This window comes from Gopherus evgoodei, chromosome 10 (assembly GCF_007399415.2).
Source record: "Gopherus evgoodei ecotype Sinaloan lineage chromosome 10, rGopEvg1_v1.p, whole genome shotgun sequence".
Classification (NCBI taxonomy): domain Eukaryota; kingdom Metazoa; phylum Chordata; order Testudines; family Testudinidae; genus Gopherus; species Gopherus evgoodei.
Window position 1 is genome coordinate 11,830,376 of NC_044331.1, and position 27,476 is coordinate 11,857,851.

At 40.2% G+C, this 27,476-nt stretch overlaps 1 protein-coding gene across 1 annotated transcript in view; it reads right to left on the reverse strand.

Annotated features, from left to right (window-relative positions):
- Window positions 1–27,476, reverse strand: part of MCTP2 (multiple C2 and transmembrane domain containing 2) — a 192,954-nt gene that overhangs the window by 24,378 nt on the left and 141,100 nt on the right. The window contains 2 exon segments of the mRNA XM_030578796.1: window positions 1,464–1,505; window positions 4,329–4,451. Coding sequence (XP_030434656.1) covers window positions 1,464–1,505; window positions 4,329–4,451 — 165 coding nt within the window.

The following is a 27,476-nucleotide window of genomic DNA, read 5'->3' on the forward strand; positions in this document are numbered from 1 at the left end:
TTGTGAGAAATCCACAGTCTGAAATAAATTATTTGTTAAATAATTTTGAATAATAACTGGTAGCTGTGTAAAACTCTGAGAGATTTCTGCTCAGTATTTTTTACATTTCTATCAGAACAATAAGTTAAATTTAAAGAAGTTGTTCCCAGCACATAGCTTGTTTAACTCTAATCCTAATGTACACAAGTGGGTAATGTTAAGGTTTTGTATATTAACTATGACTTTGATTTACTACTGAACAGTTAATTTCATTTTAAAATTCTATTAACCTATGGAATATTCAAGAAATGGCACGTCAAGTTATTATGAAATTTTGTAAGTTGCACATAACCTTGTGACTATTTATGCCCTAATATCTAAATTCCTTTTTCTAGCTGTTATTCATTAAATAATTCCTTACCTTTTAGTTTTCAAGTATTTTTAGACTATCAGATTTCCCTTCACTTAGTTATGTTTTTTTTGTAAGATGTACATATTAAGTTCTCGTAATCTTTCTTCATATGTCATGCCTTCTAATCCTTTTTAATCATTTGTCATCTTGGTTTGATAAACTGGAAAGAATCCAATCTATTTTTCAGAGTGAAGAGGGAGGATGAACAAGTATATTCAGATAAACTATGAGGTACCTCTCTTCAACCCCAATCCTTTGTACATTTCAGGAGCCAAACTAAAACCAACATTTTTGGAGGGTCTGAAATATTGAGATAACTCCCTCCAGCCTTCCATAAATCTCAGCATTTCTGGTCTCCAACTTGGACAAAAACTGGAAATACCTCAATACCAAAAGAAATATTATTCATGTAGAATTTCCACCTAAGATCAGAACTGAATTGTTAAGAAATATTATATCCAAAAGAGTCTGTTTTCCCCATGATTTCTAGCACACTTTTAGGGATTCCAAAGGGACTTCAGTTTTTATAACCTTCAAATAGGCATCCACCCTTGGGAATGCTTATCCCAGTGTTTCAAACTTGGGACGCCACTTGTGTAGGGAAAGCCCCTGGCGGACCGGGCCGGTTTGTTTACCTGCCGTGTTCACATGTTTGGCTGATCACGGCTCCCACTGGCCACGGTTCGCTGCTCCAGGCCAATGGGAGCTGCAGGAAGCAGCGTGGGCCGAGGGATATACTGGCCGCTGCTTCCAGCAGCTCCCATTGGCCTGGAGTAGAGAACCGCGGCCACTGGGAGCTGTGATTGGCTGAACCTGTGGACGCGGCAGGTAAACAAACTGGCCTGGCCTGCCAGGGGCTTTCCCTACACAAGAGGCATCCCAAGTTTTGGAAACACTGGCTTATCCAATTGAAACCTCAGATATTCTCAGGTTTGCCCATCATTAACTGAAACAGCCTCTTCCCCTAATACCCCGCAGCCCGTGCAGAGTATAAACTGCAATCTCCTGGAATAAGACTGCATCATTTGTCACATGTAAGTACATCAGATAGAATGAAACAACGCACACTTACCTTGTCATCCTCATCTTCATCCTCATCTAGGTATGTGGTCTCCTGAAAAACGTATGTCCATATTAAAATTCCTCATTGACAGAAGTTCAAAACATTTACATAACTCTTATCACATTTCATTTGGTACATTTAGCTGTAACCCATTTTTACTGTATTACTCTTATGTTCAAGGTCCTTTTTCCTAATATCAGGAACAATAGCACGCAATAGCCTATGCACATTTTAAGTCTACATCGAAGTATTAGTGGCCGGGCCCAGTAGTTTGAAGGCAACAGGCTTTTAAATTCATTGCCAAGTTCTACTGTCTATAAACAGCTTTGTTCTTAGTCTGATAAATGAACCAGTTGGTATGTCAAGGCTGAAGATTCTATACTCAGTTTGTTCTATCCTCACTGCTACAATGACTGCTCTCTCCCTTTAGGGCCATTATAGAAACATTAGATAGTAGAAAATACATTAGTATGAACATAATCAATCTCAAGAATCACATACAGATTTCTATACAGCATTATTCCTTCAGTGTGACTCCCACTCTGACAGGTAGGGAAGAAAACAAAGCTCTTGGCTAGGGTGTGAACTTAGGGACCCCTGGCTTTCAATTCAGGCGTTTTTCTAACTGAGCCTTTAACAGGATCCTTCAAGTTAATTCAGGTCTTGCTTATTCAATAGGAAGATTTGAATTACCATATTAAAATGTTTGAACATAGCTGAAATGTGGGGATGTGAAGGATCATAATTAAAGGTTGCTTTATTTGGGAGGCAGTGGTATCTATTCATCAGAGCAAGGGCCTGAGAGCTAGGACATGTGAGTCAGACGTCCAGATCTGCCAATGTCTTTGCTGAGATGCCTTGGGTAGCTAGATTAATAATAATATTTTCCATATCTATGGCAGCTCCCACCCGAGATTCTCAAAACACTGCAAATTCTGATCAATTTAGCCTCACAGCAACCTAGTAACGTACACTAGGTTAATATTATCCCCATTTTACAGCTCAGGAAACTGAAACACAGTGTTTGGGTTCCACATTTCCAGAGAATGCTATGTGCATTCAGAATGGACAAAATGAAGTTTGGTTTTGAAAATTTACATGTCTACGTGGGCATGAAGAAAACTAAGCTACTTTGTCTGCAGCCAAGGTCTAGATGAGTAGAAAGAACAGGACTGTACCCAAACCACTGGTATTTTGAAAAAGGGACAGTTATACTACTCACTCCTCCCACCAGAGCATATGCAACTCAGAGCAATACTACCTATTTTGAGCGACAGTAGGTACACAGAATTGGAATTCAGAAAGCTCAGAATCTGGGTATCAGAAAAAGAATCCAGGGGATATTAAAGCTGCTTTGACTAGCTAGATGCTCAGTAAGGCTCCAGTCCAGCAAAGCACTTGGACACACATATGTAATTTTGTTCACTGGAGAGTGCCCTGTTGAGTTTAATGGCACTACTTATATGCACCTATCGTGCATTACTCCCAGGTTGCATATATGCAGGGGAAGTGACCAACTTTTGATTAACCAAAGTCTTGTTGAAAACAGCTATTCTATACTTTTCACCTGTATACGCATGGCACTTTGTGGTATCCATCACAAGCACAATACAGATTTCAGTGAGATTCTGTTTGCTAGGGTACACAACACACTCATCACTGAATGAGTGATGGGCAGTGGCAGCCATTAACTCTGCACTTTCCTGGTTTTATCTAGTTAGTCAGTCTCAACATTATTTTATAGATTATCTTTTATATTTAATAAACTATTTGTCCTGGATTCTCCCCAGTGAGAAATTCCTTTTTTGGTGATGGAATAAAGGACTCAGGGAACACACACAATACACTTATAAATACTTTGGACTTTACTGAAATTGAAGATTAGTGGATTCTCACCATTTATCCTCATGTCAAATCTGCATAGAGTAGCCTGCTATTGGAAATATGATTTTCATCATTTTGTGACTACTTTTGACCTGGGAATGATTCAAAACTTCACTAGGAACAACTTGACCAGCTATTTTTTTTTTGGAACATCTGATCCTAGGATGCCATTTATTGCTTCCTTTAAGATCTCCATGTGGTTGCACTATGTTAAGTTGCTTTTTGTGTGCACAGATGACAATGCTTTTCTATGAACACTTCAAAAAGGGAGTTTGCCAGGATGTCATTAGCAGAATTATCATAAAGGTTTAAAACAGAATCTTCTAGGTGTTAATTTACTCTATTTCTTTCTATCTTCAATGTCCTGGGCTATGTATAACATGTCAGAAGAGTGCTAACATTAATATCACAGAAATGACATTTCGTATCATAATAGAGTTCCATGCTGCAATTTACTTTGGCACAGAAAATACTTTATTAAAAAATCAGATCTAAACCTGAAATCTAGCTGATCTGAACAGTTTTGTTTTTCTTTTTAAAGTCACAGTAAAAATAAGATGAGGATGATATCAATCTCACAGAACAGATTTTAAAAAATTGGGGGTTGTGGGGCTGTGTTGGCCTTCCTCGGCCTCATGAAGTCCTGAATCATTCCTGAAATATAAACTGCAGGGTTGGGTATGGATAATGGGGTTCAAATCATGACTCCTTGCAATCCGAAAGATCCAAGGGCCAAGCTCTGTCCCATTCTTTGATTAAAACTATTTGAAACTTTGCAGCTGTTTAAGAGAAGTAAGTTTTGTCCCACGATGGTTTATGACATGAAATGAACCATGAAACTCTAGAGACGATTATTTTGTTTTTAACAGGAACCTAGAAATAGAATCCCATTTAGATACAGAACTAGCTGAAAACCAGTAAACTGTAAGATCATTTTTGCTCAAAGGCAGATTCCAACTGGCCCTGAAACATTAGTGTTACTTTACTTGCCTGGGTGTCCTGGGCACTGCTGACCTTCCCTGTCGTGATCAGAGAGAAGTTGTAAACAAAGAGCAGCAACAAAGCCAGAGGCACCATGTAAAGCTCTATGTGCCAAACGGTGACCACAAATACCTAAGAGAGACAAAGCAACAAGAGGGGATTTATACAAGTGTTTAAAGAGAAACATAATAAACCCTTTCAATCATTATCCCTTCTAACATGCATCCTTGAATCTCTGTTAACCTCATTCCCACCCACCCCTCTTCAATAAAGAAAATCTACCCAGATAGCTTATTCTCTTTCCATTCTGTCTGATCCATTAGGCTGACATCTGTTAGCTTCTCTGTTCCCATCTCCTCAGAAGAGTACAAGGCCACCAACATAATGCTAGTGCACGGGAATTATTTCCTCTTTGCTGAGACACTGTCAAGTCTGGATAGCCACTGTCCTCAATGCCAGCTCATAGCAAATGCACTTGGCTACTTTTTAGGAGGTAAATCAACTCAGTTTCGTCAAGCACTAATAGCCAGCAGGTTCAATGGGAGTGAGATGGAAACCTTCTGCCCCAAGTGCTGCTGTACGTCCACTCCCACAAAATGACTAGACAGTGGATTTTTACAATGCTTTATTTATCCGCTGCTGCTTCTTCCCTGTGCCCAGGCTGATTCCTCATCACTTGGGGTGGCAAAGCAGCTCCCATATTGAATGGTGCGGAGGAAGAGTATAAAGAATGCTTATTTATCCCTTCCCATGATGCAAGAACCAGGAGTCACATGCTGAAATTAACAGGCAAAAGGATTAAAACAAACAAAAGGAAGTATTTCTTCACATAATGCAGACTCAACCTATGGTACTGGTCTCCAGGGCATGCTGTGAAGGCCAAAAGTACAACTAGATTCAAAAAAGAACTAGATAGGTTCATGGAGGATAGGTACATCAACGCTATTAGCCAAGATCATCAGGGATGCAATGCCAGACTCTAGGTGTCCCTAAGTCTCTGACTGCCAGATGCTGGGACTGGATGACAGGGAATGGATCACTCAATTGCCCTGTTCCCTCTGAAGCATTTGGCATTGGCCACTGTCAGGACAGTTTACTGGGCTAGATGGACTATTGTTCTGACCCACTATGACCGTTTTTATAGGACACCACATTCTCTGTGGTGAGCAGGATGCATGGCCTCCCTGAATGGGATAAAAAAATCCTGTTTCCCAGCCACCTCTTCCCACTGCCTAACCACATTATTTCAGTTGTGTCTGGAGCCCTCTGGGCCTACAGTAAGAGTATGATTTTGCTCATGGGGAGCGATACCTGAACTAGTGATGCCAGAAACTAAAAGCGGAAGCCAAATTTCAAAGCAAATTGATCTGCAAAATGGTTCAGAGAAGGATGGGGCTTCCCTGATGGAGATTTAGAACAAAAATGGCTGGATTTTTCAAAGGAATCAAAGCAAATCAAACAGTTTTTTTGATCATCAGTTCCTTCCTCTATGCAGATAGCAGTAAATATTTTTGTGTACTGACATCATCTGAACAGGGTCTGAGCTTGGAGTTGATGGTAACACAGAATAAGATTATAAATTAGGTCCGCAACTGCCACAGGATGCAGGTTGAGATCACACCATTCTTTTTTCCAGCCCTACAATGTGTTTCCAGGCCAGTCTAATGCTGCAAGTAGCTTTAAGCCAAAAATAAGACACACATACCCAAATGCTTTTTGATTTTTCTCTCCAGAAATGCTGTTCTAGAATGAATGTTCAAGATCTAAAATCCCATCATTAGACTAACACCGCCAAGGTGGAAGTTACTTAACCCATCTGTTTATTTAAAGGGGGGGAAAGAGCTATGACATCGCAGCCAACAATCCTCTACCCTGCCCTTTTTCTTTTACAGCTTCAGGTTGGTGAGAGGTGCTGGACTGACAGCATTGAAACTGAAACTCTACATGTCAGGTCCAGCATGAGCAACAGCAATGAAACCACCATCACATCCTCCTGCCAATACATCCAAATACTGTGAAGGAGAAACTTCAGGGATGAGAGGACGGCTGAGTCTCCACATCTATTAATCCTTGGCGCCTCTGACACTTCTCCCAAGAGTGCCATTTAGTGCCATTTATGGCAGGGATTTTGTGATAGGGACACAAACTGATAGTTCCAACTCCTAAGGTAAAATCCCAGCATCACAGAAATAAATGGGAGTTTTGCCTTTGACTTCAGTGGGGCTAGGATTCCACCCCTGGGAATGGGGATAGATATACTCTGTAAATGAAAAAATCTCTTTTTGTATAGGACAAACTTTCCAGTCGTCATCCACCTGGGGCCAAACTCAGCCCAGAGACTAAGTGAGGAAAGACTCCACATCCTATCACCCATTCTAAGCCAGCCAATTTTTCACAGACAAGCCCTTCTTTGTGTTGCTATGGAAGGAATTAAAGCAGTGGTTCTCAAACCGGGGCTGCCGCTTGTGCAGGGAAAGCCCCTGGCGGGCCGGGCTGGTTTGTTTATCTGCCACGTCCACAGGTCTGGCCGATCGTGGGTCTCACTGGCTGCGGTTCACTGCTGCAGTCCAATGGGAGCTGCTGGAAGTGGCGGCCAGTACGTCCCTCAGCTCACGTCGCTTCCAGCAGCTCCACTGGCCTGGAGCAGCGAACTGCGGCCAACGGGAGCTGTGATTGGCCGGACCTACAGACAGGGCTGGTAAAGAAACCAGCCCAGCCCGCCAAAAGCTTTCCCTACACAAGCAGCGGCCCAAGTTGGAGAATCACTGAATTAGAGGCTGTTTTATTGGGTTCTGACTGCCAATAACAAAAAGCCTAAGATATATGCTTTTACAAAATGTATTTAATTCCAGATTACAGGGTCCCATATTATTGCTTCACAGCATTGGAAGTTAGAACATGACAAGGTAGATCACATTTTTCCACACTGTACGTAATTCCACTCCACCAATGTATGCCAACATGACCACATCAGAAAGACAGGAATTTGGACAAAACTGGGATAATATTTTGCTACCCTGAAGGAATGCTGTGAGGCTTTCATCAATATTCGCTGCAAAGAGCACTGAGATCCTACAAAGAAGGTGCTATAGAAGGTGGCAAAATTCTCAAAAAAGAGATTCTTCTGAACCTGTTTCAACCCCAACCCCCTTCTCAAACCTCTGCTTATTTAACATCTCTGAGATACAGTAAAGTGTGATTTCAGTTCTGGCCCTAATTCAACCACCACCCTGCACAAGAACGACCTCCACGTATTTATCAGACCCAAGTTTTGATTGTTTTGTGGAAGCTCTTCAATGATAGCATGTATTGTTATGAATTAAAAATCAGCCTAGCCTGCTGAAGGAGGCTGTATTTGCAACACCTATCTGGGATAATACTGAACTTAGTCCCATCATGATACAGAAAGAGATGGCTGGATTTAAGGTCCCAAATCTTCAGTCATCTTTTAGAGGGCCACTGAAGTCAAAAGGTCTCTGCAAGAACCTGCCTGCATGGATCCAATTGCAGAATCAGAGCCTAGTATACATTTTTAGTGCATCTGTCACCATAGCATCTGCACTAGATGATCCAACAGAAGTCCCCAATTGTAATTCTAATATGAACTTTCAAACCTTCTGTCCTTTAGCTAGGATATAAAACAAAGATCCTGTTCATCTGCGATCATTAATCCCACAGTACTTTTTGTACAAGAAAGTTTGTTAGGTCTCCTGACCAAATTACAGTAAAATTAAGCTTATTTACAAAATAGTTTCATAGTTGCAACCGGTAAAGGTTGCTGATCAATTTCTTTCCTAAAGTTACATTGTATTGCTACTGATGCACCAATAGTCAGCTGCCAAGTTACAACGCACAGGTAGCTGCACTTTACTAAGCCTGCTTTGAAAGAGCTGGTTTGCTGCTATAGCTAGAGTACTGAGAGCTTTAATCTCTGTTGCACAGTATGGTGGCAAGGGCAAATTTATTTATATATTCAGAAATTAGAAATTATTCAGCCTCAGAGGTATGTGAGGTGATTACTTAGAAGAACACTGTACAGAGTAGTTTATAAGCTATTTGTAAAGTGTATTAGTATATTTTTCCATGGAATGTGCCTTATACATAGTCCCATAGCATCATTCATCCAAAGACATAAAAGGAGTTCCATACAAAACACACTAAGTCAGATATTATCATCCTCACTTTATACTTCTGGAAACTGAGGCAGAACTAGGTTAAATTACTTATGCAAGATCCCAATGATTCAGTGGCAGAATAGGAAAGAGAACCCAGGAGTCCTTGCCCAAAGTACTCTGTTCTATCTTAACTTTTACATAGTGCTTCAGAAGACTAAACTCCTTCTATTAAATATTAACCATTAACACTATCACCACCTACATTGGTAAACTGCATATTCCAGATGGGAAAAGTTAGCAAGCAAGAGTAGAAGCCAATTTCTGAAATATAAGTAGAAAAAGCCAAATAATTTTTCTGAAAGCACTGAACTGGGCAGTATAAGAACCAATAAGGAATAGAAATCTAAGAATTATAAAACATAACAACCAAAGTTAAAAAAAAACAAAACAGAAATGAGACAGACCTTTCTGGAGAAGAAAGCACTCTTGGAGTTAAGATTTAGAGTGGAGTCCTGTCTCGAACAGAACACCAGCATCATAGCTTTGGAGACGAGTCCACTTGATTTCAGCTGATTAATGTGTTGCTGTTTCAAAGGGCCTAATAACTACAAGTTAAAGCTCTGGAGGTTTGGAAACCATTTCATCTGGAAAATCATTGAAGAGGAGTCCAACTGTTCCTGTCAAGAGGCATGGAACCACCATGAGAGTGGCCCTTTTGACAGCAGCGTAAAAGATGAGAGAAGGCAATCTGAGCTGAAACCCTTACAAACATTTTGAATCTTGCTATTCTGTCCCTCTGGTTCCAATTTAGAGAATCTGACTATTAAAGACATATTTTAGATGGGTGTCTCCTGAACTATGCCCATAATACAGTTATCACCAGCAACCCCACAATCATGGGGTAGAATAATGTTTTGGAGATTTAGAATCCTAATTTATTTTGGGAGGGGCGAAGGGGAGGGACGTGTTGCCAGTGTCAGTGTAGTACCTCTATATGGTAATTATGAATATTTATCTCTAATAAAAAAAAAACTTCCCTTTGACCCATTAAGCCTTTTTGGGAAAGTGAAGGTTAACACCACCACCCCTCGCCCCATGAGCTGTGTGACAGAGTAATTCTTGGGAAGGGACAGTGATGGGGAAAGTACAAAGAAATAATTTTCATCAGATGGAAAAAAATAAAAAAGGGAAAGGATATGAAACGTGAGCAAAGAACCTTTACTGAAACTGCAGTTTGTCAGGCTGACCATTTTAAGTCCCACTACTAAGCAAATGACTCATCAATGGAGCTTTTGAAAAATGTTTGCCAAACACACCTGCAAAAAACAAAACTAAACCCCCAAACCCTTACACACACCTCACAAGATTTCACTGATCACAAATCTAAAACCAGCTTTGTCAAAAAGTTTGCTTAGATTCATGAAATATTGGCCCGGTTGGGGGGAAAACATGAGCTAATCTGCAGTTGTGCCTCCAAGGTATCTGTTTTGGCCCCAAACCAGAACTCTGATTTTGACCTGACACACAAATATGGTCCAATGAATTGAGCATGGTCCTGGGGAAGAAGAGCTCCCCAATTCTAATTTACCTAAAGGCTAGCTAATGTATTCAAATCCTTAAGTACATAATAGTGACTATCAAATGGGAGTCGCTGTCACAGCTGAATGCTCAGTGATGGACAAAATTACAAGATACATCTCTTCAGATAATATTTTTAATCCTTCCCTGTCCCAAACAAAGTAAGGGATTTTAGCCATTACAATACGGTATTGCCCTAAAGAAAAAAAAAAGGAAAGATTAATCTCTAGGAAAAAATAGGCCTACTGACAACTTTTATTTCTATCAGAGAGTTATTCCGATGATTAAAAAGGAAAATACACAACATAACAACACCAAAGAGCAAGCAGCTTTAGCAGCAAGATCTTGCAAAATGTGAAAATGTCACTTTATCAAGAAATACTCTGCTACTACACACATCTGACTGTGACAGATAATTGATAATTGTGGCCACACCCCTTGCAGTGCGCTCCCTTATGGTATAGCAGTGGCATCATCTCTGTTTCCTACGGGGCCTTCAGCTGTTCCACCCAACCTCCAATACCTGGCTAGCTCTCTGGCTAAGTCACCTAAAAGTTCCACCCTTTCTGAGGTACCTCCAAAGTACAAAACAAACAAAGAAACGTGATCTCTTCCCTTCCCTCAGCGAGGCCCTAAAGCATCAGTTTTCCCCGCTTCCTGGCCCCAGCCAGACTTCTCTCCCACAGTGAGAGCACACGGTCTGCTCTCTCCCAGTCAGCCAGCAGCTGAGATGGGCTTTCTTTTTCACTCCTCCCTCAAAAACTGACACCTGTTTCAGATATCACAAGGTGGGGGTTATTGGACCCACAACAGCCCACTGACCCTTTCCTGACTCATGTGAGGTTTATATAATCCATCACAAGAACGAAGTCCAAATCCTGGCCCCCAGCATGAAGTCTGCTAGGTCAGACTATGTACTGGGAAATGCTTCCAGAGCTACAGCAGCCTCTTTGTCCTATGGATAAGCAAAGGCTGATGCACCCACGTAGCATTGTCTCCAGCAGCCCTGCGGTGCGGTAGTGCATCAAGAATCCATTGCACTGGTTCTCCAAATCCTCCCCCAACCACCCCAACACACTCAGTCAAAGTGTACCAAATATGGTGCCTGATGGAAATAGAATTAAAATTCAAGAAATGGTTGATCAACAAGACTGTATTAGAATTCCCCTTTCATTGTAATGCAATAACATGAGATATAACATGTGGCAAAAAGAGAAATAATGTTTAAATAAACAGTTGCTGACAGAAGAAACCTATTTGCTTTAGATCTAATTTGCTTTTCCACAGCAAAAGAATGTGGGGAATCTCAATAGTGTTATGAATTGTATGTTCTACATACAGCTTGGATCACTGACATAAAAAATGACCCGAAGGAAAGGAGATCTTTAAATATTTATACCACGTTACCTGCTATCACTACATTGCTCTGTGCATCTCATCAGTGTAACAAGTTCCTGATTTTAAGGGTGTACCTCTGGCAAAGAAATGTTAGCAGCCCTCTGCAAACTCTCCGTCACAAACAGGACTAGCTTCTAAGCAAAAGAAATTATGCCCAGAAAGAACACAGTCTCTGTGTATTAGATGCATGTCACTGCACAGAACTAGGGATTAGAAACCAACATATGTTCAGAAAAAGGGCTCTTAACAACAATAAAAACAACCTCAAAAGGTGTTGGTTACATAAGACTGAGGAGCAAAAAGGAAAAGGCCTGGATAGTCGTTACAAACGGATTAGATTGTTACAGCCCTTACTCCGCCACAAGATGAAGTAAAAGGGTTAAAGCCCTGCCCCTCCCTCTCATGCTTTGCCCTGTGTAGGGTATGTCTACACTGAGAGTGGGAGTTGTAATTTTCAGCTTGAAGAGACACACCAACAGCTGAATGATCTAAAAATAAAAGTGAAGCCGCAGCAGCGTGACCAGCAGGAAGGGCTAACAGACAGGGTACATGCCTACCATCTCAGGCAGGTACATACTCAGGCAGCTGTTCACCGCGCCGTGGTGAGCCTTCTATTTTTAGTGCACTAGCTCAATCATAGCTAGCACAGGTATGTCTCCTAGAGGTGGAAATCACCATCTTACCTCCAGAGTGCCTATTCCAGAGGCAGTGGAGTGAGGAGAGGCTATTCACCCCACACTCCCTTCCCCCGCTGAGAGAAAGAGATGGGAAACAGGCTTCACCCACTCCATTCAGCAACCAGAGTAACTAGCCATGTGCACTGAGGCATGGGGAACAGATTGCTCAGTGAAAAGGGGTGAAAGAACCTACTTCCTCCCTAGAGCACCAAATGAGCAGGAGAGGAATTGGGCTTCTATGAATTATAATTAAGTATTGCCAACTCCAAGCATTACGAGACATAAGTCATGCCCCCTCCCTCGTCTTCCCCCAAAAATCATAGATTATTTGAAAATTCTCCTGCTGTTTAAACTAATGAATGCTGGGTCCTATTTACATAGCTTCTGGTTTTTGAACCTTTGGCAGGGGAAGACACATTTTCAAGCTTTTTTCTGCTGCTGTGAGCAGCTTAAATGAAAGCTGCGGCTCTCATGTAATCACAGGCCTCCCAGAGCTGGAGCTTAAAGAAAAATAACAGATACTGTGAGGCTCCCAATATAACCACAAGAGTTGGCAGGCTGAAGTTTCTTCTCTGTTTTTCTCATGGGACACCACAGTTATTCACCACCCTGTATTCAGGACAGATGGTATAGGTAAATTCAAAACTAGTTGTGATTCCTTGCAGGATGTCCAGATTCTGATCTCAAACTGTTTGTACGGTATTGCTACCAACTAGAACCCTGCGTGGGACTATTTTTTTAATCCTGCTCCCATTTTTCCCTGCAAATATCTATCCCACCCACTTCGCATTGTTTCTTGCATTTTTAACCCACACCCCCGCCCCCTGCAAAAACCTTCAATCCCACAAGTCCCGCAAGAAAGAGAGATTCCCTCATGGTACTAACCCCCACCCCGCAAACAAAAAAGGCTGGTTTCTATATTATATTTAAAAATAGAATTCAGACACAATTTTTACCACTAAAAGAATCAAACAAATCTTGCTTAAACCATGTAAAAATACTTTATAATAAACATCAAGTCTCCTTCTACCCCTCGCTTAAATTGAAGTATTAAAAGTTTTAGAGTGTTTCCCCACAAAGTACCGCAGTCTTTTTTTATTTGCTCACCCAATACTGCCCACAACATAGTACATTTTACCTGCTCCTGCTCTAATGGCAGCGGGTCCTGTGGGATCCCAGTCCTGCTGCAGGGCACTGGCATCGATTTCAATGGACTTACACCAGCATGTCAGATCAGAATTAGATATCAAAGAATAATCAAACAATGAATTGCTGTTTTATTTTGCTGCTTGGTATTTCCAAAATACTCAATTGACCTGGGCTTGCAGTGCTTGCGCTGCGCGACTGAAAAAAAAACAGTCTGGATATTTCTGCTCAGGCAGGAGCCCAGGCTTTGAATGCAGAGGGTTCCAAGTGGAATGTCTACATTTCTATTTTTAGCCCCACAGCTCAATTCAATTGACCCAGGCTCTGAGATTGGTACCATGTTTTTTTCTGGGCTGTGTAGGCATACCCAGGGATGAGACACCCAAGGCGGCATGTCAGACGTCACACTATGAGATAGCAGCCCAGTAGAGAGAAAACAAGATCCCTTAAAGATTCCCATTCTACTAGAGCTTAGAGTAGAGCCCCCACTTGACAATGATTTTTGCCCAATGCTTTGTACTGCATCGCATACATCTGAGGATGACGCAGTTAGGTGTTGGTGCTGATGCTGACGCTATATTTCAACTAGAAAAAAAAAAGCTAGGTTTTATTTTAACATATGTACATTTAATCCCAAAAGCATAATAGCCTACCACAACTCTGGTTTGATGCTTTTATATAGTTTTCTTGTGGCTACCACTTCCTCCCTCCTCCAGCCCCAGGGAGGGGTAAAGTAAGAAGGGTCCTTGGGATCTATCTTTATGCATGTACAGTAGTTTTATAGTGAGAAGCCTTCAGATCTTTTTCTGCAGTGAACACTGTAGAAACAGCCATTTGTTAGAATGCTGACGGTTCTAATTTTTCCCTTGTGTTTTTATCTACCATATTTTACATTTCCTGAGCCAAGTAAAATACAGCTAAGATCCTCATGCAGTAAACCTTAATAAAGTGAGGGGGTGGGGGAATTATTTACTACAGTTTGATACTTTGTGCGGGGGCGGAAATCAAACTGTTGCCTACAATGGGGTTAAAGCAAGCTGTCCCAGGAAAAGGACGGGGGAAGAGGTACCTTAAATCAGATTTTTAAAAAGGCTTCATTACTTTATCTTGGCTAACCTAATGAAAGATAACATTTTTGGATCTCTGATTCATTTTCTGTAGCAGAAGTAGGGTCACAGTTTCATGGCTAGGATCAGACAAAGTTTCTCATTATAGGTTTTCGAAGACGCCAGTAATTGTGCAAGTTGAAAGTCGGATTTTTCAGTAAATACTTCTTTCAAAAAGCATCAGCAAAACCTCTGCGCTGATTAAAAGGAAGCAAAAGAAAAAATACTTAACATTTTATTTGTTCCTGGTAAAGCCAAGCAACTTAAAAAGGTCAAGAAAAAAATCACCATTATCTGCACCGATAAATGTCTGCTCACTTTGGAGACATATTGGATAACATTATAGGAAACATTAGCGGTAAGAGTCAGATGGTGTTTTAATTGTACAGTAAGTGGGAAAAGTATTCAGTGCAAGTGTACTTTGCCTTTGGTAAAATCAACATCAAGTTACAATTGTTACTAAAAAGGAGGCTTAAACTATATACTTAAAAGGCTTTCTGCCTTACGTTCATAGTGCAGATTAGATTGAATGAATAAAGACAAAAGGGCTCTCTGTAATAAACGAAGTGTATTTAATTAGAACTAATTCAGCGTACAGTGGCAGGAGTATCGCAGTTCAGTGCATAAGGTTACTTCGCTGGCAGCCTTCATCTCTGGCATGGAAAGAATTTGGGTTGCAATAAACCCACATAAGTGTGAAATAGCTGCATGTACATTGTAGTGCTTAAGACTGAACTGGTATCCTTCTTTATGAAATCTCCCATTCTAGAAAATAGTTTGCTAGGCTGAATACTCTCTGGAACCTGGGACCAAGGATGGATCCATGGTCAGTTTGATAGAATTAGTATATGGATTTCTTTGTTTTTAACCTGGGATCAAAAATAAAACAAAACAAATAAGCATGCACTGATCACAATACAAGCTTGTCCTGTGAAAAAATAGTAAATATAAAGCATACTCTCAGACAAAGAATTTCAGATTATTCTCCTCCCAGCTGTGTGTACATTAATAGTTTCCTAGTAGCAGATTATGGCACTGCTCAGGAATCCAGAAGTCCTCTTTGTCAATCTGACTACAAGATTCTGTAGTCAAGAAAAGAACAAAAACAGTAACTACCCCCCTCCCCCCACCTCCAACAAGTAAGTTAGATCTCCAGAAAAATCTTTGGTGATTAAAACACACACAAAATTATCATGTTCATAAACTATATAGTTCCAAAATTGCTACAGTGCGTAATGAATGCACTAAAACGCCGGGAACAGTCATCGTAATTACAGTCCTAAATATGATAACTTTCTTCATCTCAGTCTTGCATATTTTAGACTAGCAATAGCAGCCGCAACAAAAATCTAATATTGACAGCAGGATTATGCAATGAAGATTCTTCAGTGACAGGCCTATAGCATCTTGTTTTACAAAGCACAGAATGGTTTAAAAAAAAATGCAAGACCCTTTTGCAATTTAAGGCAGCTGTTCAGGTAAAACCAAAGCCAGAAGATTGTTTATTTTAATAAAGCTATTATATGCACAGCTCCAAATTAGGAATGGCAGGAGACATGGGGATGCCTAAACCACCACCACCTGTTTGCCCTGAAAATCAATTAAAGTCACACTATCACAGCAATCCTTTCTTAGCTAATAAAAGTTATACAGCTTTAACGTGCAACTTTAGGTGCTTTTTGGGAATGTGCCTGAAACCTAAAGCCTGAGTCTCGCATTACTTTGGTACTCACATGGATATGAGCTAAAGACTGCTAAACCAGCCTTTGGGGATGGGGAGTAGGGGAGCTAGTAAGGAAAAAGTGACATTGTAGCTGCTGTTTTCATGACCAATAATCAATAAATTCTAAAAATGCATCCTAGAACTATATATATTTTAAACAGGAGAAAATCAAAGCCCTTTATGACTCACGCCTGTTTGACATATTATGTGCTGCAAAACAGATCCAACTTTGCAAGTTGAAAGCAAGGGCAGTAGAGACATCCCAAGTGTTTTAGTAATTAAACGAATATGCATAATGAACCATATGCCCAAAGGGCCTGTTCTTCATGTGGGCCAGATTTTTGTTTGAATTTTTAATTTTTATAAACAGATGAAACATTTCATGTAATACAGCAACAGTGTGAGATAACATGCTATGTGGGAAAGTGAGAGGCAACTGCCCATGTGAGAATGATCAGAATATACTTGATGAATTCTTCTCTTAAGATTTCCTAGTCAGATTCAAGAGTTAAGAGACATGCATGTTAACCATTATGGAAAAAAACCACATTACTGCATGAGAACCACCACAGATTTTGAGTGGAGTTTTATATACATTTGGGTCCTGCCAGAAGACTCCAGGAGGATGAAGAAAGGTCAGCTCATGATCAGAGTTTTGTCAAAATAATCAGACTTTTGGATGAACACTTAATACTCTGGGCCCACTGCAGAAGTTCAGGATCTAGATCTATGTAAGTAGGTTAGCTACATAACCAGCATTACAGTGACTTCTAAAGCTACAGAGGTTAAAATAATTAAGCTTTTGTAAATATATTCACTTAGTTACTGTAAATTTATGCTGGGTATAGAACTATCAACTCCAAAAGCCTTATGTCAAGGAACAAAAACAAAATCTGACCTGCTTCAGAAGTAAACAGTGACTTCTAAGGAAAGTCAAGAAGTTAAACTTTTCATAGTGTTCTTCTGCTATCAACTCAAAATTTAAACAATACAAATGGAATGTAAAACAGACCCCATCCTCCTCTTCAGAGGATTTAAAAGGTGAAATAAATGAGCTGTAAATAATGTCACTCATTGCTTTCACTCCTAATTCAGGGTTTATGCTTTTGACACCGCCTGGTTTACTTGATCTAGTGGTCTCCGTGGAAAGACAGATAAACTTCAACGGCTGTCAGAAGACAAAAATTGACAAGGAGCGTCACCTTTCCTGACTGCTTAAATCCTTTAAGGAAGTGTTGGAGCAATTAGAGAAGGAGTCTAATCTTTGCAGAGTGCATTAACACTCTCCGACCTCCCAGACAATAGATCAGAACTCAGACATATAATGCTTCCCTAAGGCTTTTTAGCCAGAGCATTTGATCTCATAGTCACTCTGTATGTGTTACTATAGGTATCAGTGCATAAGACATTATTCATTGTGCATTACAGGTCCACTATCTCTGTTAGTATCCTTTTAAAACAGAGAGCAGGGAAGCCATTGCAATCTATGGGACTGCAGAGTTATTACTTTTCAAAAAAACAGGCAGCAGCGCTACAGAATATCAACACTAATAATAATTTTAGGTTATTTCACTGTTTATTTCTCTGCTTGGGAACATAAATCTGTTTTTAAAAGGCATAACTTAATATTTTAGTCATAAAAATAATCATTGCAAATAAATGCAATGCTTAACTCCTAGGAAAAGACTTAGAGGAGAGGGAATTACAGACACCAATCTAGTTGATCAAGAAAAGCAAAATGGATAGTTGTAAATAATCCTCCAAAATTTGTATAAGAAAGTAAAACTTCCACAAAGTACTAACTAGTAGATCAAGGCATAATTTAATTCCTGGGGGACACATGCCACTGAAATGCTGATCTCACTGTATAAGTTACGCTTTCCCCATTTAATATTCTACACGTTTTTAGAAAATTTGCTTAGCACATTTTTAAAGTGGGATTAGACCTTCCATATTGTCATCGTCTGACAGAAGCCAGCTTTGAACATTCTTTATATGGACATTGCAAAATGGGTTTTTACAGAGTAGCTAACTAGATTTCTACCCACCTTTGAATAATGGGAGCTGCAATCAGGCTAACAAGTATTTTTTCTATGCTTAAATCCATTTGATGTACACTGCCAGCAGATAATAGGGGTCAGATACCTAGGTACAGTTTGCAAGATTCTGTTTGCTTTTCTACAGATCTACATGCAGCTGCTTTTGTGAAGTACCTATGTTACAAACACAACAAAAAAGGTTACGGCTACTAGTATGTGTATATATACATGAACTCCTTCCATATCGAAGTATGACACAGCCGTTTTAAAACTGAACAGCAACAGAATACAACTAATGAAAATTAGTGATTGGCTTTGAGACAAAGCTGTACAGCTACTATTTGTCATTAAAAGATAAAAACTGAGGAAAAAGGTAGCACCATACCATGGAAAGCAATTTATGAGAGTTCTGAACCTAAACTAGCAGGGAAGACTAAGTTTGCTTGTTGTTTGGGTTTTTTGTAAAGGGTAGATTCCTGTAAACATACTGTGCTCTTCTCAGAGAATCCTCTAAGAAAGCCTAATGTGAGAGTCTGAAATAAATCAGAAAAATAAAGACGAGGGAAAACAACAGTACTGTAATATCTATACATTTACATAAAATATATAAAGTCACTGCATTGTGTTTAAAATAAAGAGCACCCTAAATAATTCTAACCTTGGCTAAAATGCACCAGGAAAAAATACAGATTAATCCATTTGCTTTTGGTGAAGTGGGGGAGGTGGAGTCAAAAATCAGGGCTATACTGGGAAGCTAATTTCAACCTTTGCTATCAAGATACTGCATCTTACCATAATCAACTATTTTATTTTTTTCATAGTTTGCTAGGAGTTTGCGGATACCCTCAGATAAAAATACATTTCCTCCGTCCCCCCAAAGGGCTAAAAAGGAAGAGAATGGGCTAAACATCCAATTGGACTTGATGTTATGATTTGATTTTAGGGTATTTATTTATTTATTATTACTATTATTATCCTTAACAATCTTGTATCCAACAAGTCCGGATTTCCTGGTAGCTGAATCTAACCTCTGCCACATGCATTATATTTTAGTTGCAGGTAAAGAAAAGCAAAACTAAAAAGGAAAACAGCAAAGAATCCTGTGGCACCTTATAGACTAACAGACGTTTTGGAGCATGCGCTTTTGTGGGTAAACTGCAGTTGCATCTGAGGAAGTGGGTATTCACCCATGAAAGCTCATGCTCCAAAATGTCTGTTAGTCTATAAGGTGCCACAGGATTCTTTGCTGCTTTTATAGATCCAGACTAACATGGCTACCCCTCTGATACTAAAAAGGAAAACAGGCTTTTTAAATGCAATAGGAGTTCTATACCAAGTCTCTTACATTTCAGATCTTGTAAAGAATGAAAAAAATAAAGTGGTCTTCCCTTGCAGACCCCTTACTTCCCACACCCTCTCATCACCATAGCTATCATCATCACCACAAAAGATAAAATGTTGTATTTTGACTTCAAAATACAATATTTCTTCCAGATTTCTGCAAGTAGCGTTCGATTGGTACTGAATGGGTGTCTGAAATTAAAAATAAAATAGTTCACGAAAGAAAAAAAAAAAAAGAAACTGCCAGAAAAATCTGACAAAACCCCCCATTAAAACAGGAGTTTAATCATTCATGAGAGTTTATCGCCACCTACAGGATTTTCCCCCAGTTTTGAAATCCTCGATGAAGAGTTTGCTCTAAAATGGAGGGCCGGATCCTCAGTTGGTGTAATTCAGCATAGGGCCACTGAAGCCAATTATGCTGATTTCCACCACCTAAGAATCTGGCTCTATTTTTTCTATCAGTCCAAAAGAGTGAAAAGCCCAATTTTTAGAGACATTTTTTTTTCCTTTTAGATGATACTCATGTTAAAACTAAAGAATGTGTTTGTTTTTTAAATGAAGACACAAAAATAAAACTAACAGTTACATGATGCCTAGACTAATGGAAAATTCAATTAAGGTCAGCGTGAGTCCATACTCTTTGGGTACAACAAAAACACCTACTGGTGCTCCGAGATGTTTTCTGATAGATGACAGGGTTAAAATAACATAGTAAAAATTCCAGCAGAACCTGGAAAAAGAAAAGTACCTCAGGGGGTTGCAAAACATGGTACATTTTTAATTGAATGTTCATTTTTATACTGCATATGTACTTACTGAGGGTGCTAAAAAGGTTTTATTGAAACTTAAAAGATGAAGTTCTATTCATTCAATACTGTTAACTTTCTGTGATGCAGTCCACAAGTAAAAATAAAGAGAGAGTCTGTGAATGTTATAAGCCTTGAAATTGCAAAAAGAGAAAGAGATTTTCTGGTAGAACCAGATGAGCTGATTTGATTGGTCACGAGTACATTTTTGTTATCGGTCTGCAGATTAGTCAGATGACAAAGATTATAATGATTGCTGTCTCATAAATTCAAAATATACTCTAGAAACACTTTGTTTGAAGCCTCCCTAGCAAATCCAGAACCGCACTTTCATGACAAAAGAACTGCACATTACACTGTACTTTTCCCTATATTTCTGTAGGAAATTCTTGGTGACATCAGTGGAATTCTGTACAAAGAATGCGTACGACCCATTGAATCAAGGATGACCTGTACAATGACAGTAAGAACAATGAGCTAAATCTATTTCTGGCATGAGTAGATTCTGCATCTCCACTGACAGCAATGGAACTGATCTTGCATACATGGATAGTGAATTTGGACCAGTGTCCTTTAAAATTAGTTGAATCCCAGGAAAGATGCTTCATTGTGTTGATTTGTGATTAGAACAACAACTAAAAGGACAGAATGTATCTGCTAAAACTCTAGGAAGTAGGGAATCCAGTGGTGTTGAATATACAAGTAAAATCCAGCAACAGACTGGATCACTTTTTTATCTTGTTGAACATAGAGTGTTTGTTAAATAAATAGAAATTGTGTGGGATGGTACAAGACCAACAATAATCTTCTGTAAATTTAGATTCATAACTTCAAAAGACTAACATGTACGATTAAAAAAAAAGGCTTCATAAATCAAACAGCTAAAGTACAATACACTATAGCAAACTCTAACCAGACCACAAAGAGAGTTCTCTCTTCATAAACATCAGATCAGGCAGCTAAAATTATTACCAAAGCTCTCTTGTAACTGTCACCTGTGGTGGGTATAATTACAGGCTACTGCTACAAGCACGCCCACGTCATATGGCAATAAAAGGACCTACAGCTTGCCAAGACCAGCCAGACAATGGAGAACACATACCACCTGACGAGAGCCCAATAAGATCAGCCAGAGAGACTAATAAAAATGACAGCTTAGAAACAAATGACAAAGCTCGAACCACAAAAAAGGCAATATCAAATTAGTTGGAAATGCAAGCGCTGAGCAGAGTGCTCCAACAGGTCACAATTCAAGCAGAAAGCCAGTCAGAACTGTTGTCACACATGTTTGGTTCAGGTTTAAGCTCTAAAGAACCCTCTTCATTAGACAAAATGTTTGCACATTTGGGGCTGACTTTGTGTGTCATTATTAGACAGCCAAACCAATGAAAAATACAAATTATGAATTCAACTCAGTAAGTGGGGGGAGAATCTGTTTTAAGAGGTTATCTATCCTTGTACCACAACAGTGAATTCATTTCTGTCTTTAGAAGCCGGCATGCGCGGCTCCCAATGACCCAGTCAATGGGAGCTGTGCCCACATTTATCCTATGTCAGAATTGGGCTTTTTGGCTCTGGCTGCAAGTTTTGGATTACAAATATAAAAAAGCCTAGAGCTTAATTTAAAATCAGTTTAATGTAAGTATAAGAAAAATGGGAGGCAAAGGCTGAGGATTTCCCAAGCCACTAGGGCTGAGGGATTAATTTCTACGTGATGCACACAAGTTTAGAAACCCCTGCACAGAAAGCGCTGCTATTATTCACATAAATGAGTATAGGTTAGAATCATGTTAAGGATTTGAGCCACCAAAGGCACTGAAATTCATAGCTAAGGATGAAATGTCCAATTCACAGTGCAATACAGTTAAGCAGACACAGAAGAGTAGAGAATTAACCCTTAATTGTACTCCCAAACAATATTTGATAGATCTATTTTGTAAGGGTGCTTTGCTTTATGCTATCTCTCTTCAAGGCACTTTAAAATGGGCTCCACAATAGGATCAATATAGGACTGGCAGATTCTTAATGATATTTTGATTTCTTAAATCTTTGCTTGTATAAATCTGAAGTTTCCTTTATTGTTAGTTGAAGTAGTAGTGGTGGCAATAATAGTTGAAAATCCACTGAGGATTGAAATTCGGCCAATTAAAACATCAGAAATAGATCTATAGAAATAGTAAAGAATCACCAAAAGGCTCACTTTCTTCAAACACTGAACAGGGAACTTTACTAGAAAAAGGAAAACAGTGTTACTACCAAAGATACAGTCTTCCCCTTCCCCTCCATTTCATTTCAGAGTTTCTGCCTAGGGATTCTCTCAGCCCCCTGTGCTGTTTGGGTTTCCTGATAGTTTTAGAGAAACAACAGTTATATTCTCAAAAAGACTGGCTTGAGCTGCAAAGTTCAGATCCAGACTTTCCTGCAATCTGAGGTGAGGTTGGATCAGATGGGCTTAAACAAGCCTTTCTTTATTTCAAATTATTATACTCCCATGAGACTGTTCTCTCCATTATAAGAGCCAGGTTTTCATCCTGCTCCCTCTAGACTATGCTTCCGCTGCTGCACATGAAAATCTACATTTGTGCATGCAGCTCTGTTACATGCATGTGACCGGAGACATGCAGGCAAAAGTTCTGATGACGATCATATACAACAAAAGAAACTCAGTGAGAATACACCTTATTGTAGGGACATCAAGCTATGAATTTTGGGGGGGATGGTGGGGGTGGGATGGAAGGCTACTGTTAAAGCTTGAGAAACCTCTCTGAGTTCTGCTGCTGCGGTTAATATTCACACAGCAGTGACAATCATAGTGATGACGATGAGACACGCACACAAGGAAAGTAAACAAATGTTATTTCCAGCTCTTGCAAAAACACATGGACAAAGTTAATAGGGAAATAGCCACTTGGAAGTGTCACAACATTATAAACAATAGTTAAAAGACAATGTTTAACATTTAAAGTTTGGGTGAGGCTAAATTGAGCAGTGATTTATGGAAATTAGCCTTTCAGCTCTAAAGAGGAAGGATAATCATATGGTTCTAGCGGAGGCTTGTGAGTCAGGGGCTCTGGGCTTTATTCCTCACTCTGCCAATGACGCAATGTGTGACCTTGTACAAGTCACAAAAACCCTTTTGCTCGAGGTTTAGGATCTCTCTTTAACCGATGCTCAGGCAGGAAGGTGAAAGCACTCAGACAGACAGCAAGGACACTTTCTGTACTCCAGCTAGCAGCAAGATCTGGACACATACTGTCTCTGCTGGTTTAAGAACTGTGACTCGCTCTTCCCATCTGTATGGTCACAATGCTAGGCAGGCATTCTCCCTTGGCCTGCGCCGCTTCTCGCAGCTCCCATTGGCTTTGAGCAGTGAACCGTTGCCAGTGGGAGCCGTGATCGGCTGAACTTGTGGACGGGGCAGGTAAACAAACCGGCCTGGCCCACCAGGGGCTTCGCTACACAAGCAGCGTTCCAAATTTGGGAAACACTGACCTAGAGAAGTCCCTCCAGATTAGGATTGATACATGCTGGCAGTGCAATGTGTGTGGAAAAAATGTTCTGCTGCTGCCCTGTAGATAGAGGTTATTCATCAGGGCTGCATCAGCACTAAATCCATCATTATTTTAAAGTTGTCATTTACAGCAATATGTAAAAGAGTTGTGAATATGTAAACTAATTTATTAAATAATCTGCATAAAATGTCACACATGGAGCTGTGCAAAATTTAGCAGCTACATATCACCACCACACACGCTTCCTATACTGCACTTCAGCCAAAAATTATGAACAACCAGCCCAGCTCTGCCTATGCCTGCTACCATTTGCTGGCCAACCAGCCTAAAACACCAGCTATGCATGGCCTTGGAAAACAGCTTCTACCTGTCCCTATCCCTAACTGCAGCCCTAGATAGTAGAGGTCCAAGACTGAAATAGTAGGGTATGCCTAAAGTAAGTCTGAGGTGTACTGACAGAGCTCAGTAGGGGGGTGGGGGAACAGAGGGGAGGAGCTGAAGGAGATTTGCAGTGAGGTCAGAAGTTACCTAAAATACTATGGAGTTTGGTTTGCACCTTTCGCCTGGCTCTAGTCAAATGTCTCTTATGACTTCCATGAACAATTTTAAAAGGAATACAATAGTAAAAGGCAGGCAATAGGTTCTATTAATTTGTACCAGATTATAGTTTTCTTAATGCAATTACTGTAATTTCTTTAGATGACATAATTACTATTAATGCATGGAAAACTGTCAATAGAAGGTGTAATTATGTTGCAAAAAAATCATAATCACAAAGTGCAATGATGCATATTTATTTTAAAAAATCATTTTGTGATTAAAATTAACTTTTAAAATATTTTAAAAATGTGTAATATATAGCAATAGCAATTAACTTCACAATTAATGTATGGGCTTAACTTCCACAACCATATTTGTGGTCTTTTTTAATATGAACTAAACAAGATGGAAAACAGCATCTAAAAAAAATTAAGCCATATATAGGTCTTATGCTGGAAAAACTAGCAAGTTGGGGGCATGTGTGTATATCAGTTTGCTCATAAGCAGAAAATACCTACAGAAAATTTCAGGCTGAAGATAGAAATGAATAAATGATTTCTGAAAAACAGTAGCATACTATGGAAACGATGTTTAAATGGATGATGGCATAACAAGAACCAATTGCTAGAAGCTGAATATTGACACATTCAAATTAGAAATTTTAGGCACAAACTTTTAACAGTGAGAAAGATCAACCATTGGAACTAATTACCAAGGGAAGTTTTGATGTCTTTCATATCAAGATTAGATGCATTTCTGCAAGACAGGTTTTAGCTAAATACAAGTTAATAGGCTCAATACAAAGGTAGCTGAATGAAATGTAATGGCTGAGATGTACAGTAGGTCAGACTAGATCAGGGGTTGGCAACCTCTGGCATGCAGCTCGCCAGCGTAAGCACCCTGGTGGGCCGCGCCGGTTTGTCTGCCTGCTGTGTCTGCAGGTTCAGCCGATTGCGGCTCCCACTGGCTGCGGTTCACCGCTCCAGGCCAGTGGGGGTAGCGGGAAGTAGCATCGGCCCAGGGATGTGCTGGCCGCCACTTCCCGCCACCTCCATTGGCCTGGGACGGTGAACCATCCAGTATATCTATGCAGTAGGAACTATCCAGTATCTATGCAGAACTTCAAGTCAAATGGCCCCTAACACTCTCCATGAGCAATTTGTCAAAATATATGGATATTCCTAATTATGTGCCAATATATCAGTGTCATTTCTGGGTCTGCAGTGATTGTGATATTCACTATGTAGACAACCAAAGGTTTATAGACTAGTTATGTTCCACTAACACCCTGTTTTGTGCACTTAAGTGGTACACAGACCTTGTACTGGCCTATGCACAAGGGTGAATTTCACCAAGTTAAATTCATTTGGTTATTGAAACTTTACCTTTCCTCTCACCTTTCACACACCAAAATTCAACTGACTAAATTCTGATTTCAGGTAACACCTATGTAATCCCAAACAGTACTTACCCTAGTGTCTGCGCAAATGACTGTAGAGATAGTGTGATGGGGCATATTCCCCACACTGGCCACTAAGCGAGTAAATTGGGCCAGGCAAGCCTAACTGACCAATTAAGCAGCCAGTAGGGGGGAGATATAGGCCAGAAGACCACCACTAATTGGAGGCAGGCGCAGCTGGGCTAGAATAGAAGGGGCTTGTATAAAGCCAAGGAGCTGCAAGTAGCGAAAAGGACTGCAGGAAAGGCAGGCTGCAGTTACTCCCTGAGAGGAAGGAGTTGGAAGGCTGGCGTACCCAGAGAGAGTGGGAGACAGTGATGTAGGAAGAAGCCTAGGAAAAAGCAGCAAAGGCTAAGACAGTTGGCTGCATGTTACAGGGTCCCTGGGCTGGAACCCAGTGTAGAGGGCAGGTCTGGGTTCCCCTAACAGCCACTGGGTAGTTACACAGGGTATTGGAGATGTCAGCCAAACAGTTGGTCCAGAAGGACTGTGATTTCCACGGAAGGGGAGGAACTTAGTGACCTGGTCGGAGGGCCAAGTCACAACAGGAAGCTGCCGCTCCAGGAGAGAGGGAGGGAGAGGCTATAGACAGAGAAAAAGGAGGGTAGAGAGACTGCTGAGGAGAGTGAAGAACCTGGCAGAACTGATACCCAGGATGGCCAAGAGTAGGTATCGCGAGTGGTGAGGGAACTGGATCAGACTCAGTCACAAGTCATCAGTTTAAACTATTAATGGAATGATGCTGGACTGGAGAGTGTCTCAAGTAGGGTTCCACAGAAATCTGTTCTGGGTCTGCTGATGTTTAACATCTTATTAATGATTTGGATGTACATACAGAGAGCATAATGATCAAGTTTGCAGATGACACAAAGCTAGAGGGGGCTGCCAATACTTTGGAGGATAGAGTTAAAATTCAGAAGGATTTTGATAAATTAGAGAACTGGGCTATAGACAATAAAATGAAATTCAACAAAGAGAAATGTAAGGTGTTACACTTAGGGAAGAAAACCAAATGCACCAATACAGATTGGGGGAAACTGCTGAGAAGGATATGGAAGTTGTGGATCACAACGTCAACATGAGTCAGCAATGCAATGCTGTTGCCAAAAAAAAAAAAGAAAAAGTAAATACAATTGTACGTTGCATTAACATGTAAGTCACGAGAGGTGACAGTATTGCTGTACTTGGCACTGGTTAGGCCTCAGCTGGTCTCCAGAGATGAGTGACAAAGATGATCAAAGGGAGGGAATGCAAGCCATATAAACAAAGTCTGAAAGAACTGGGTATGTTTAGTTTGGAAAAGAGGAGTTTAAGGGGGGATATGATAGCGGTCCTCAGATACACGAAAGGCAGCCATAAAAAAGATGGAGAAAATTTTTTCTCTTTTGCTACAGAGGGCAGGACAAGAGGCAATGGTTTCAAACTACGGCACTGCAGATTTAGATTTCCTAACTGTAAGAACAGTAGGACAATGGAGCAAACTGCCTAGGGAGGTTGTGGAAGCTTCTTCACTGGAGGTTTTCAAAAGGAGGTTGGAGTCATCTGTCTTAGATGGTTTAGACACAACAAATCCTGCATCTTGGCAGGGGGCTAGACTAGATGACCGTTGCAGTCCCTTCTAACCCTATGATTCTATTACTCTAAACAGATTGAGTGTTGATGAGGAATTTGCATTCACTTGTATGCATGTGAAATCTACTCACATGTTATTTAT